Genomic DNA, 13,083 nt, shown 5'->3' with positions numbered 1-13,083 from the left:
CTATCCTAAGAACTGTGAAATGGCCAAGAGAAACTTTTGCATATGTTCTCCCAAAGAATGGTGCAGTACTTTTCACAATAGTGTAAAACAGCATAAGAATACGATTGAAATGTTCATCAAGAACGGTTAATTGTATTATATTTGTCAACTGATAAAATGGAATACCATACATATGGCAGTAAGAAAATGAATGGATTCTGGTAGGATAAGACCTGAATGAATCTCAAGAACATAAATGGGTGAAACTTGTAACTTATAAAATATAACATTCCATTTACACAAGGTTCAAAAACATGCAAAACTAGACAATATACTGCTTAGAGATACATATGTCTGTCAAAACTATTCGAAAAAAACAAAGAATGACAAATGATTAACCAAAAATATATATCAGGATAATGGTTACCTCTGAGGAGAGTGGGAAGAAAAATTTAAAGGTGATGTTCCTTTTCTTAAAGTGGATGGTGGGTATATGGATACTTGCTGTATTGGTTTTCTTTATATCTTATATATCTTCTATAAATGTTCTTTTGTGGCCATTCAATATTTATTTTAAAAAACATTTTTAACTTTAGAAAACATTTAAACTTAATTAAAAGGCACAGTAGGCAATAAGAATCTGCCCTATGACTCCTGAGACAAGGACCAAACTGAAATGGAACTACTGAATCCAATCACAGGATTAGAATAATACTGAGAATAACTCTGTTTCATCTTGAAGATTCTATTCATTTATTCATACAACAAATATCTAGAGACTGTTCTATGTGTGGAGCATTATTCTTTACATGCCGTGGGGTACAGCAGTGAGCAAGACAGGTAAAAATTCCTGCCCTTGTGAATGCTTTGCTAGCACTGCTGGCCTGGTATTTGAAATCTTACGTAACTAATTAACAGGTTAACTGTTGGGTACCCTTCTAAGGACACATATCCTATCCCAGGGTGAAGAAGGTCAGAAATGGCTCTTGTGATGGCCAAAACAGTCAGGGCTCGTGGGAATTCCCTGCCGGTCCAGTGGTTAGCACTCCACTGCAGAGGGCACGGATTCAATCCCTGGTCAGGGAACTAAGATCCCGCCAAAAAAAAAAAAAAAAAAGTCAGGGCTCTTAACAGAATATCTTATTATCCCAATTCTCCTTCAGCTAAAGCCATGTGTTTACTTTTTGAAGGAATGGGATTTGCTCACCCAAAGCTCTGATTTGCCATTCTAATGAAGAAAATCATCTCAAGGAAAAGAAGTCTTGTTTTCATCTGAGTTCCTTATGCTTCCTATAACTACTTAAGTCTCTCAAGTTTTAGAGAAAATAACCCTTTTTTCTTTTCCAGTTACAATCTTTAAGAACATATATGACAGCTGGTTCACTTCGGCATGAGGGAGACATTGCTGGGCATTCCCTGTTCTGGTGTATCGACCTTAAAAGCAGGTTAACACAGTTACTCACTAGGATGCAGGGGTGGATCTGTACACCAGGCACCTGCATGTTATAAAGCCATAGAGGGAAGGGGAGTGGAAATAAAATGAAGAAAATAGAGGTGCTACACTTTCAAGATGGATCTACCTAACGATCCTATGAAAAGGTCCTTTTCCCTGGCCTTTGTTAATATTAGTACAAAAAGACAGGAAGGTATGTTATTCCCTTTTGCTCTTCACCTTTCTAGCCTTATTAATATCTTTAAATGCAGTCAATTTCAACTTAAAACTTTCCACTAGTGGGGGAGGGGAAAAGGGAAAAGATTTGTGGCTGCATGTTTAAGAAAGAAGCTGAATTCATCACAGTGACAGGAGAGAGTGTTGGCAGAGATCTGAGCTATTTATTCTTTTAGGAAAATCCTATAAAGAATGACACAAGGAAGCCTCTATCTGCAGTCTTGTTCATCACACTGGTGAAGAGTCTGATAACAGATGTATGCCGGAGCATGATTTAATGCCAGGAGCTGGCCCCTGATGTGTATTAATACAGCGGCAAAGCGGAACGCACCTCTCTTCATCACTCATTTCTATAAAAGAGGTGGAATCCGAGATGGCCCGATGTTAGGCAGAGCAAGCCCATTTGTTCTACTGACTGATGGCGCAGGCTCAGGCTATGTCCTTCACCTCCATGGGGCACTCAGGTTGTGGACAGAAAAAAAAAAATGTTCAGTGAAGCAGGCCTGAGTCAACAAGTGAGAGGAGTTGGGCTCAGTAGGGGAAATGCAGAATGCTCAAGTCTTGTTTAATACCTCCCAGTACATTTCCTGATTTGAATATGGAATAAGGATTGTAAACTCTTCTCAACAGCTCTTCTCTTATAAACAACTAAAAGCTAAAAATAGAGCTAGATATTAAGGGGGAAAAAAGAACAAAAAGATAAAGAGGGGAGACTGTGTTTTATTGCTTCCAATTCCATAGACTGGATGAGGATCTGGGTTTTGACATGGAGTCATGGTTTGGAACCAATTCTGTCGTATGCAAGACCAAACACCTGCAGTGTTTAAGAGGGCAGCTCAAGAGTCATAGGGAAATTGGTCTGATCTTGGCTCTACAATTTATCAGCCATATAACCTCAGCGAGTGACTTAACCTCTCTAAGCCTTAATTTTCCCATGTGTAAACTGGGAATAAAAACAGCGTCTGCCTTATAAAGTTGTTGCAAAGGTTAAGTGAAATAATTCATGTAAAATGTTCAGCTCAAAGCATGGCCATGCGAAAATCACTAAGAAAAACTTACTACAGTCATCAGACCCATGATTAAGAATGTTCAGTATGAACCACTGTCAAGCAGCCATTCCAAACAGAAGCTCAAACAGGTCAATTTCAGAGTATGCTGAAACTTACTAAGTAAAGTTAGAGAAATAAGAGTTCCTATCTGTCTGAGGTCTACTCTTTACTCAGGTATCAATTGCTCTGATCTATATAATATATAGTATTTTCTGAAGAAAATAAAATAATTTATGATATGCTCAATTCCCTCAGAGTGAATTCACCATCATCAAGAAAATAACCATAGGTATTTCTGATAGGTCCTACAAGCAGATATACCCTTTTTAACCAGAGCAATTCACCCCAAAATGTATTGAAATACACAAAGTATTATTTCCTGTGATTACTAATTACCTTTAATTATCTTCTCTTAACTTCAAAGAAAAATATCTATAGACATCCAGTATTCTTGCTGATATAAATATGTAATTATCTGCCTTTTTTCATTGAAGGATAACATACCTGTATGTATGTAAATGTGCAGCTCAGTGAATCTTTACATGTGTATATACTCATGTAATCTCCACCAAGTTCTTGATATAAAGCATTTCCAGCATCCCAGAAGACATTTTTATGTCCTCCTCTGGTCACTACCTCCCACTGAAGATAACCATTATTTTGGTTTCTATGAACCAGTTTTGCCTAGAAAACCTTAGGTTTTAACTTAAAAACTTAATTAGAAATTTCTTGAATGGTAAAATATTAGCACTCTACTAGACATTAAAACAGTGATAATGTATTGTGCTGTATACCAAACATGAAAGTAAATCAACCCATATGGCTCCTTCACTATTGACTAAACTGCAACTCTACCAGGATTTTCATTACCACACACCTAATTTCCTGTCTGTGCTAGAGCAAAAGTACAGATGACTAAAGACTGTTGATAGTGGAATATAGGGACTCAAACTCAAGAAAGCTGTAAGACACAGTGAAAAAGCACAGACTTCAGGGTCAGAGATGAAAAGGTATATAAAACATATAATTTAGTGCCTGACACACAGTAGGTGGTCAATAAAGGATAACTACATATATAATTACTGGCACTTGGGCTGGACAGAGATGCTGTAGCCACAGGTTTCCGTTTCCTCTTGATGTCACGTGAACATGGCGGTCCCAGGTGTATGTTTGCCTGTCTGCAGATATGAGAAAGAAAAAATATTGTTTTAACTTTGTAATTCTTATTGTAAGAGAATATGTTCAGCCCAGATGAAACCTCTGACCCACTACAGACATATACTAACAAAATGGGCATCATCCTTTGCCATCAAGTGTCAGTACAAGATTATTCAGAATTAATCATAACTTATTCTTTATACACTACATACACCCACTGTAAACTTATCTGAATTCAGAACAGCAAACATTCATGATTAATTTCAATAAATATGTGTTTCATTACATGTTATTTTTTGTACAATTATTTTTCATAAAAACTATAACCGAAATTGTTCTAAACTCACTAATGAAATACCTATTCCCAACTGGTAATATATTGAAAAGTTTAACGCTACATGAACACAGATATTTGCACAGAATTTTAATAGGAAGTTTAACCCTTCTATCACTATAAATCTGGATTTTTAATAGTGTCTATATCACAAAATAAGTAAGTTTAGTTTCTGTGATTTTTAAAAATATTATGTGGCAATAATATGTTCCCTCAACTGAATATTCAGTTTAAAAAAAAAAAAAAAAAAAGGGACTTCCCTGGCGGTCCAGTGGTTAAGACTCTGCACTTCCACTGCAGGGGGTGTGCGTTTGATCCCTGGTCAGGGAACAAAGATCTCACATGCCATGCGTCGCGGCCAAAAAAAAAAAAAAAGTGAGAGCTTCAAAGCTAGAAAAGCAAAAGATTCTCTGAAAGGCAATGGACTTAACACTGAAATAGCTGGTAAGCTATTTGTTTAAAAATTTTTATTTTTATATTGGAGTATAGTTGATTTACGATATTGTGTTAGTTTCAGGTGTACAGCAAAGTGATTCAGTTAAACATATACATATATCCATTCTTTTTCAGATTCTTTCCCTATACAGGTTATTACAGAATATTGAGTAGAGTTCCCTGTGCTATACAGTAGGTCCCTGTTCATTATCTATTTTATATATAGTAGTGTATATATGTTAATCCCAAACTCCTAATTTATCTCTCCCACAACCTTTCCCATTCGGTAACCATAAATTTGCTTTCTACGTGTTTCTGTTTTGTAAATAAGTTCATTTGTACAGTTTTTTATTTATTTATTTTTAAAAATTAATTTATTTATTTTCAGCTGTGTTGGGTCTTTGCCACTGCGCGCGGGCCTTCCCCAGCTGCGTTGAGTGGGGGCTACTCTTCGCTGCAGTGCGCGGGCCCCCCATTGTGGCGGCCTCTCCTGTTGCGGAGCATGGGCTCCAGGTGCCCGTGCTTCAGCAGTTGTGTCATGTGGGTTCCAGAGCGCAGGCTCAGCAGTCGCGGCTGCTCCGCGGCATGTGGATCCTCCCAGACCAGGGCCCGAACTCGCGTCCCCCGCATTGGCAGGCAGACCCCCAACCACTGCGCCACCAAGGAAGCCCTGTATAGTTTTTTAGATTCCACATAAAAGTGGTATCATATGGTATTTGTCTTTGTCTGACTTACTTCACTTAGTATGATAATCTCTAGGTCCATCCATGTTGCTGTAAATGGCATTATTTCATTCTTTTTTATGGCTGAGTAATATTCCACTGTATATACGTACCATATCTTCTTTATCCATTCTTCTGTCAATGGACATTTAGGTTGCTTCTATGTCTTGGCTATTGTAAATAGTGCTGCAATGAACATTGGAGTGCATGTACCTTTTTTTTAACATCTTTATTGCAGTATAATTGCTCTACAATGGTGTGTTAGTTTCTGCTTTATAACAAAGTGAATGAGCTATACATAGACATGCATCCCAATATCTCCTCCCTCTTGCGTCTCCCTCTCACCCTGCCTATCCCACCCGCTAGGTGGTCACAAAGCACCAAGTTGATCTCCCTGTGCTATGTGGCTGCTTCCCACCAGCTATCCACTTTACACTTGGTAGTGTATATATATCCATGCCACTCTCTCACTTTGTCCCAGCTTATCCTTCCCCCTCCCCATGTCCTCAAGTCCATTCTCTATGTCTGCGTCTTTATTCCTGTCCTGCCCCTAGGTTCTTCAGAGCCTTTTCTTTCTTTTTTTTTTTAGATTCCATATATATGTGTTAGCATATGGTATTTGTTTTTCTCTTTCCGACTTACTTCACTCTGTATGACAGACTCATTTTCTCTGGATATATGCCCAGGAGTGGACTGCTGGATCATATGGTAATTCTATTTTTAGTTTTCTGAGGAACCTCCACACTCTTTTCTACAGTGGATGCACCAACTTACATTCCCACCAACAATGCAGGAGGGTTCCCTTTTCTTCACAGCCTCTCCAGCATTTCTTATTTGTAGACTTTTTAATGATGGCCATTCTGACTGGTGTGAGGTGGTACCTCATTGTAGTTTTGATTTGCATTTCTCTAATGATTAGTGATGTTGAGCATCTTTTCATGTGCTTTGTGGCCATCTGTACGTCTTCTTTGGAGAAATGTCTTTTTAGATCTTCTGCCCACTTTTTGACTGGGTTGTTTATTTTTTTTTTTTTTGATATTGACCTGCATGAGCTGTTTGTATATTTTAGAGATTGATCCCTTGTCAGTAGACTCGTTTGCAAATATTTTCTCCCATTCTGTGGGTTGTCTTTTTGTTTTGTTTATGGTTTCCTTTGCTGTGCAAAAGCTTTTAAGTTTAATCAGGTCCCATTTGTTTGTTTTTATTTTCATTACTCTAGGAGGTGGATCCAAAAAGATATTGCTGCAATTTATGTCAAAGAGTGTTCTGCCTATGTTTTCCTCTAAGAATTTTATAGTATCTGGTCTTACATTTAGGTCTTTAATCCACTTTGAGTTTATTTTTGTGTATGGTGTTAGAGAATGTTCTAATTTCATTCTTTTACAAGTAGCTGCCCAGTGTTCCCAGCACAACTTATGGAAGAGACTGTCTTTTCTCCATTGTATATTCTTGCCTCCTTTTGTCGTAGATTAATTGACTATAGATGCATGGATTTATCTCTAGACTTTCTATCCTGTTCCATTGATCTGTATTTCTGTTTTTGTGCCAGTACCAATACTGTTTTTTTTTTGTTTTGTTTTGTTTTGTTTTTTTAAATTTTATAGCTACTTTTATTTTTATTTATTTATTTATTTTTGGCTGTGCTGGGTCTTCGGTTCGTGCGAGGGCTTTCTCCAGTTGCGGCAAGCGGGGGCCACTCTTCATCGCGGTGCGGGGACCGCTCTTCATCGCGGTGCGCGGGCCTTTCACCACCGCGGCCCCTCCCGTTGCGGGGCACAGGCTCAGCAGCTGTGGCTCACGGGCCCAGCCGCTCCGCGGCATGTGGGATCCTCCCAGACCAGGGCTCGAACCCGTGTCCCCTGCATTAGCAGGCAGACTCTCAACCACTGCGCCACCAGGGAAGCCCACCAATACTGTTTTGATGACTGTAGCTTTGTAGTATAGTCTGAAGTCAGGGAGCCTGATTCCTCCAGCTCTGTTTTTCTTTCTCAAGATTGCTTTGGCTATTCGGGGTCTTTTGTGTCTCCATACAAATTTTAAGACTTTTTTGTTCTAGTTCTGTGAAAAATGCCATTGGTAATTTGATGGGGATTGCACTGAATCTGCAGACTGCCTTGGCTAGTACAGTCATTTTGACAATATTGACTCTTCCAATCCAAGAATATATTTTTCCATCTGTTTGTCTCCTCTTCGATTTCTTTCATCAGAGTCTTATAGTTTTCTGAGTACAGGTCTTCTGCCTCCTTAGGTAGGTTTACTCCTGGTATTTTATTCTTTTTGATGCAATGGTAAAAGGGATTGTTTCCTTAATTTCTCTTTCTGATCTTTTGTTGTTAGTGTACAGAAATGAAAGAGATTTCTGTGTATTAATTTTGTATCCTGCAACTTTACAGAACTCACTGATGAGCTCTAGTAGTTTTCTGGTAGCATCTTTAGGATTTTCTATGTATAGTATCATGTCATCTGCAAACAGTGACGGTTTTACTTCTTCTTTTCCAATTTGGATTTCTTTCATTTCTTTTTCTTCTGATTGCCATAGCTAGGACGCTGGCATGCTATTTTAGTTCCCTATTTCCTCCTTCCTCTCAACCTAGATAGATCCTACCCCTGACTAAGGACCAAGCTGAGCCTCACATTTATACAAAGCTTTCCTTGAACATCCTAGGCCTTATCTACCATGAATCATTATTTATCTGGTGTATACATATCTTTTTTCCCAAATGAGGCTAATCTCCTTGAGAATAGGGACCATATTTACATTTCTTGCATAATTTTCCAGTGATCTACCAACTTCCACGCAAGGCACATAGCTGATCCCCACTAAATATCTGTTGAATAAAACTGATATGAATGACTAAAAGTTCTAAAAACAAAATACTCAATTGTACACTTATAGGTGGTTAAAATGGTAAAATTTTTTCTTTTTTTTTGGCCATGCTGCACAGCTTACGGGATCTTAGTTGCCCACCAGGATTGAACCTGGGCCCACAGCAGTGAAAGTGCCAAGTCCTAACCACTGGACTGACAGGGAATTCCCTAAAATGGTAAATTTTATGTTATGATATTTTACAATTTTTAAAACACAGCCAGAGTACAAAACATATAAAAAGGACTCTAATAAAATTATATCAGATGAACTCCTAATTCATAGTCCTAGATGGGGAATCAAGTCTCATGGCTTAATAGTCTTAAAACTGAAACCTGAGTCAAATCTAAGAGAACCTAGTTAGCAAGGCAACAAGACTACGGTTGAATGGGCAAATTTTCCTATTCAGAGGTCCCCAATCTGGCAACTTCCACAGTTTAAAAGCATATGGAGGGCTTCCCTGGTGGCGCAGTGGTTGAGAATCTGCCTGCTAGTGCAGGGGACGCGGGTTCGAGCCCTGGTCTGGGAAGATCCCACATGCCTCGGAGCGGCTGGGCCCGTGAGCCACAACTACTGAGCCTGCGCGTCTGGAGCCTGTGCCCCGCAACGGGAGGGGCCGCGATAGTGAAAGGCCCGCGCACCGCGATGAAGAGCGGTCCCCGCACCGCGATGAAGAGTGGCCCCCACTTGCCGCAACTAGAGAAAGCCCTCGCACGAACCGAAGACCCAACACAGCCAAAAATAAATAAATAAATAAATAAAGTAGCTATAAAATTAAAAAAAAAAAAAAAAGTTAAAAAAAAATGAATAAATAAAAAAAAAATAAAAAAAAAAAAGCATATGGAGGGCTTCCCTGGTGGCGCAGTGGTTAGGAATCCGCCTGCCAATGCAGGGGACACCACTTCAAGCCCTGGTCCAGGAAGATCCCACATGCCACGGAGCAACTAAGCCCACGTGCCGCACAGCTACTGAAGGCTGCGCGCCTAGAGCCCGTGCTCCACAAGACAGGCCACCACCAATGAGAAGCCCGCGCACCGCAATTAAGAGTAGCCCCCACTCGCCGCAATCAGAGAAAAGCCCGCACAGCAACGAAGACCTAATGCAGCCAAAAATAAATAAATTTATATTTTAAAAAATATTGCTCTTCAAGGTCAATCAATGTTTATAAAATGCTAAGTTTTGACAGATGCAAAATAACAAGCATAAGAAAAGCACTCAAAAGGGTTTTAAGATAGTAATTCTCAAAGTATCAACTTGAGCTAAATGAAATAAATACTGCCTTTTATTTACACACCATCCATCATTTCATAGCTCTGCATGTTTGATGTATGTCAGTAAGATGGCTGAAGGCACATATTATCACTCCTTTATGGACCTAGTCAGTAACATTTATCTCACATTTTCCAGGAATGACACATTATGGAGTAAAAAGATGAAGCCATTTATGCACCAAAATGTTTACATTTTTAACCACTTTAAATGGAAATATGGTAGTTTTTTAAATGCTTATTTATTTTAGTAAAGTGAAAATAAGTATTTACCTACTATTCTGCACATAGTTATTCACTGCACTATATTCTGCAACGTCCTTAGAAGGCTGCTGTGGACTGAAAGGTTTAGGTGGCCCTTGCACTACCAGCCCCTCTAGGCCTTGCTTCTTGGATCCCCACTCGTCCCTGCTCAGTGATGTTAAGGGCTTCAGGGTTAATCGTCCCTACATTAAATGACCCCCCCAACAACTGCTAAGCCTTCAGCCTGTAACTTCTCTGCAGTAAATGATCTACTTCTACCACCCCATTCCCACTCCTAATTGTTACACCTTCAAATTTTGTAAATTCCTCTGGTTATAACTTAGGAAAGAACTGAAGGCTTTCTGAAACCAGGTAACACAGTTCACTAAGTCAATAACCTTATTTTGTTGTAAAAGTATATATTTCTGTGTGGACTACTTCCTTTCTACTCAGGAGGGGTTTTTTTTGCTTCTTTCATTGTTCACTGGGTTTTTACTGAGCACTGGGGGAATACGGTGGTGAACAAAACAGACAGTCTCTTCCCTAATGGGCTTGAAGCCTAGTCCCATTTCCAGCTGCACAGCTTTCCTAGTTACAGAATCTGCATAAGAGAGAAACTGAGGCAGAGAGAAAGAGAAGTCATGCTCATTCCTAAAATTCAGCTTAGTGCTCCTTCCCTCTTAAAACATTTCTCTTAAGATCATTTCCAGGTTGGAGAGCTATTTCAAAAGAAGTAGAATAACTTCACAACTTAGGGCTGAGTACAGAAGGGGTATCTTCTCTGTGTCCCTTCCTAGTAAAGATGTGGGGAGGGAGGATGAGACACAGCCAAACTGTTACAGCAGGACAGGTCCAAGTGAACCCTAGTAATGGCAGAGTTTACAGCTTGGGGAAATCTAATTTTCCCTACTTGGGAAAAACCTTAGAGCAGGGGTCCCCAACCCCTGGGCCTCGGACAGCTACCAGTCCGAGGCCTGTTAGGAAACGGGCCGCACGGCAGGAGGTGAGCGGCGGGCAAGCGAGTGAAGCTTCATCTGCCGCTCCCCATCGCTCACATTACTGCCTGAACCATCCCCCATCCCCCCACCCCCGTCCATGGAAACACTGTCTTCCATGAAACCGGTGCCAAAAAGGTTGGGGACCGCTGCGTTAGAGGACAAAGAAGGACGAGAACTCAGAACGAGCCAGGGGAAAGCCAAGAGGAAGCTGGGTGCTCAGAGCAGGAGGATTAAAGGAGACAGGAGATGAAACTGCCGTGCTGTGCAGCACATTCAGAACGTTAGGAGAGGCCTGCACCGGAGTGGAGAGCACTCTGTGTGGGCTGGAAGGGCCCCTTGTGTTCTTTGGGGACCTGTGCGTGGCGGCAGGCAACTGCTGCAGCTCAGCTTCCTATTCAAGAGGCAGTTCCAATTTTCTGTTTATCCCCCAAAATTCCATATCTATAAATTGTAGACATAAAGCATTAAGGAAGGGAAGGAAAAACAGATTGAACTATCCCCACCCCCATTTTCACTTAGGAGTATTTAACCACTTGGCTCCCTTTCTGTTTAATGTGTTATTTCTTTAATTTGTGTTGTTTTATTTTTGCATCATGTTACTTTTTTGTAGACCCTTCATATTTTGGTTATTATAAACTACTACATTATTTTCGTTATTAAACTACTTTTTTGTATTCTGAAGAACAAAAAGAAAATTGTGTTCTTTTACTCTGTGTCACTGTCTCAAAAGACAGAAACTGAAAAGGGACAACACACAGGTGAGGCATCACAAAGGACAGGAGAAGAGTGTGGGCTTCCCCTTCTCACCAACACACAAACCCCCATCCTTATAGGTTGAACGGTAGAAGATTTAACTAGATTTTTAAAAACTCTTTTTAAGAGCAGTACACAGTTGCTTTTGTGTTGAACCACGTACTGTGTGAGGAGGGAGCGGACCTTTCAATTATGCAGGGGCAAAAAAGGCTAAGTATTAGTTAAGCTAAAATCTCTACCAAGTTAAAACCTCCTTCTCAATTGAAGTGGCATATGGTTATCAGAATCATGTAAGGAACTTTCACAAAATACACATCTCCCACCATGCTGGGATGGGAGAAGAATCTGTAATGTTTATTTTGAAATTCTTCCTCAGGTAATTCTCATAAGCTTCTACCTACTGTGAAAATTACTGAGCTAAAAAAAATAGACCAAATTCCCAAAGCCAAGCTAGTCCATAAAACAAATCTAAATATTTAACTTAAAGAATAACAGAATGACTAAATGAATATAAATATAGATAAAAGTATTGTTCCCCAGTATGCAAGCAATTAACCCAGAGAAAAGACAAACAGCAAAGCTCACTCTTTTTCTGTTTCATCTGATCTGGGCCTCAGTATTCTTTGGGCACTACTTCTTTCACAGAATGAATGCCAGGTCAGTACTTCCCCTAAAAGCATCACATTCAGCAGCATTTGCCGAAAAGAACTCAGGGAGGTGGAAGTGGAATGAACATTAAAAATAATAAATACGCTCTTCAAAAATTCTTACTTCAGGAAAAAACACTAAATTCACTTCATAAATGTGAAGGTGAATGCTGAAGATTAACAATTAATTGAAAGAGTATTCTGTATATCCACACATAAACAAAACAAATCTATTTCATTTTTTACTGCAGGTAACTGAAAAGATCAGGTGAGTTGTTAAAACTGCAGTGTTACTTAGGAAACTAGGCAGATCACTATGTCCCTGGGGCAGGAATGTACTTTTAGGGAAAAACAAAAACAAAAAAAAAAACTTACTTTGAGAAATACATGCATATTTAATAGCACCAATGTTGGCAAAAAAAATAACTGAAATGACTGCTTTAGATTTAGAACAAAGATGTTTAGAGTCACTCCTAAGGAAAGAAAACAATCTTTATCTGCCGATGGCAAGCTAATTTAAGGAATGGTTCACCTTCAAAAATCACTCATTTTAAAAACTCATTGAAAAGTTCAGTTTTTGGTATGAAATAAAAATAAAATTTACTGGGAAAAGGTATTTATTTGCTGTACTTTTCCTTAAGCACACACAAATAAGTAACATCAGGGAAAAATTATTGATATTTCTAAGGACCATAGGTCATATAAATCATATATTCCAATTATTCTCCTTAATTACTAATCTATTCACCTCAATTATTTTTAACAAAAATTTATGGAGGCCTACATTATGCTGGATGCAGATAGGTTATATACAAGATGACTGAGCCAAGGGCCCGTCCACCAGGAGCTCACAACACACTGAGGGAGGCCGAAGCATAAAGAACTAACAGATACAAGACACTGAGCTGTAATCAAGGAATAAGGAAAGTGTGAGGGTAAATTGTGGAAAAAGAGGATTAAAT

The 13,083-nt window shown here is 39.3% G+C and overlaps 1 protein-coding gene across 10 annotated transcripts in view; it reads right to left on the bottom strand.

Moving 5' to 3' along the window:
- Positions 1-13,083, bottom strand: part of GPATCH2L (G-patch domain containing 2 like) — a 64,596-nt gene that overhangs the window by 15,999 nt on the left and 35,514 nt on the right. For 6 of the 10 annotated variants that reach the window (XR_005018634.1, XR_005018635.1, XR_005018632.1 and 3 more), the window contains exon 9: positions 3,781-3,875. Coding sequence is in view for 5 of the 10 variants with exons in the window: in XM_036842092.1 (XP_036697987.1) it covers positions 3,781-3,875 (95 nt within the window). In the remaining 5 variants the exon portion in view is untranslated. Of the gene's footprint in view, positions 1-3,768; positions 3,876-13,083 lie in introns of those variants that run through there. The other 4 variants (XR_005018633.1, XM_036842093.1, XM_036842090.1 and 1 more) reach the window with 2 other exon arrangements.

This window comes from Balaenoptera musculus, chromosome 2 (assembly GCF_009873245.2).
Source record: "Balaenoptera musculus isolate JJ_BM4_2016_0621 chromosome 2, mBalMus1.pri.v3, whole genome shotgun sequence".
Taxonomy (NCBI): domain Eukaryota; kingdom Metazoa; phylum Chordata; class Mammalia; order Artiodactyla; family Balaenopteridae; genus Balaenoptera; species Balaenoptera musculus.
Note: the sequence above shows the minus strand (reverse complement) of the source record. Positions and strands in the feature narration are given on the sequence as shown.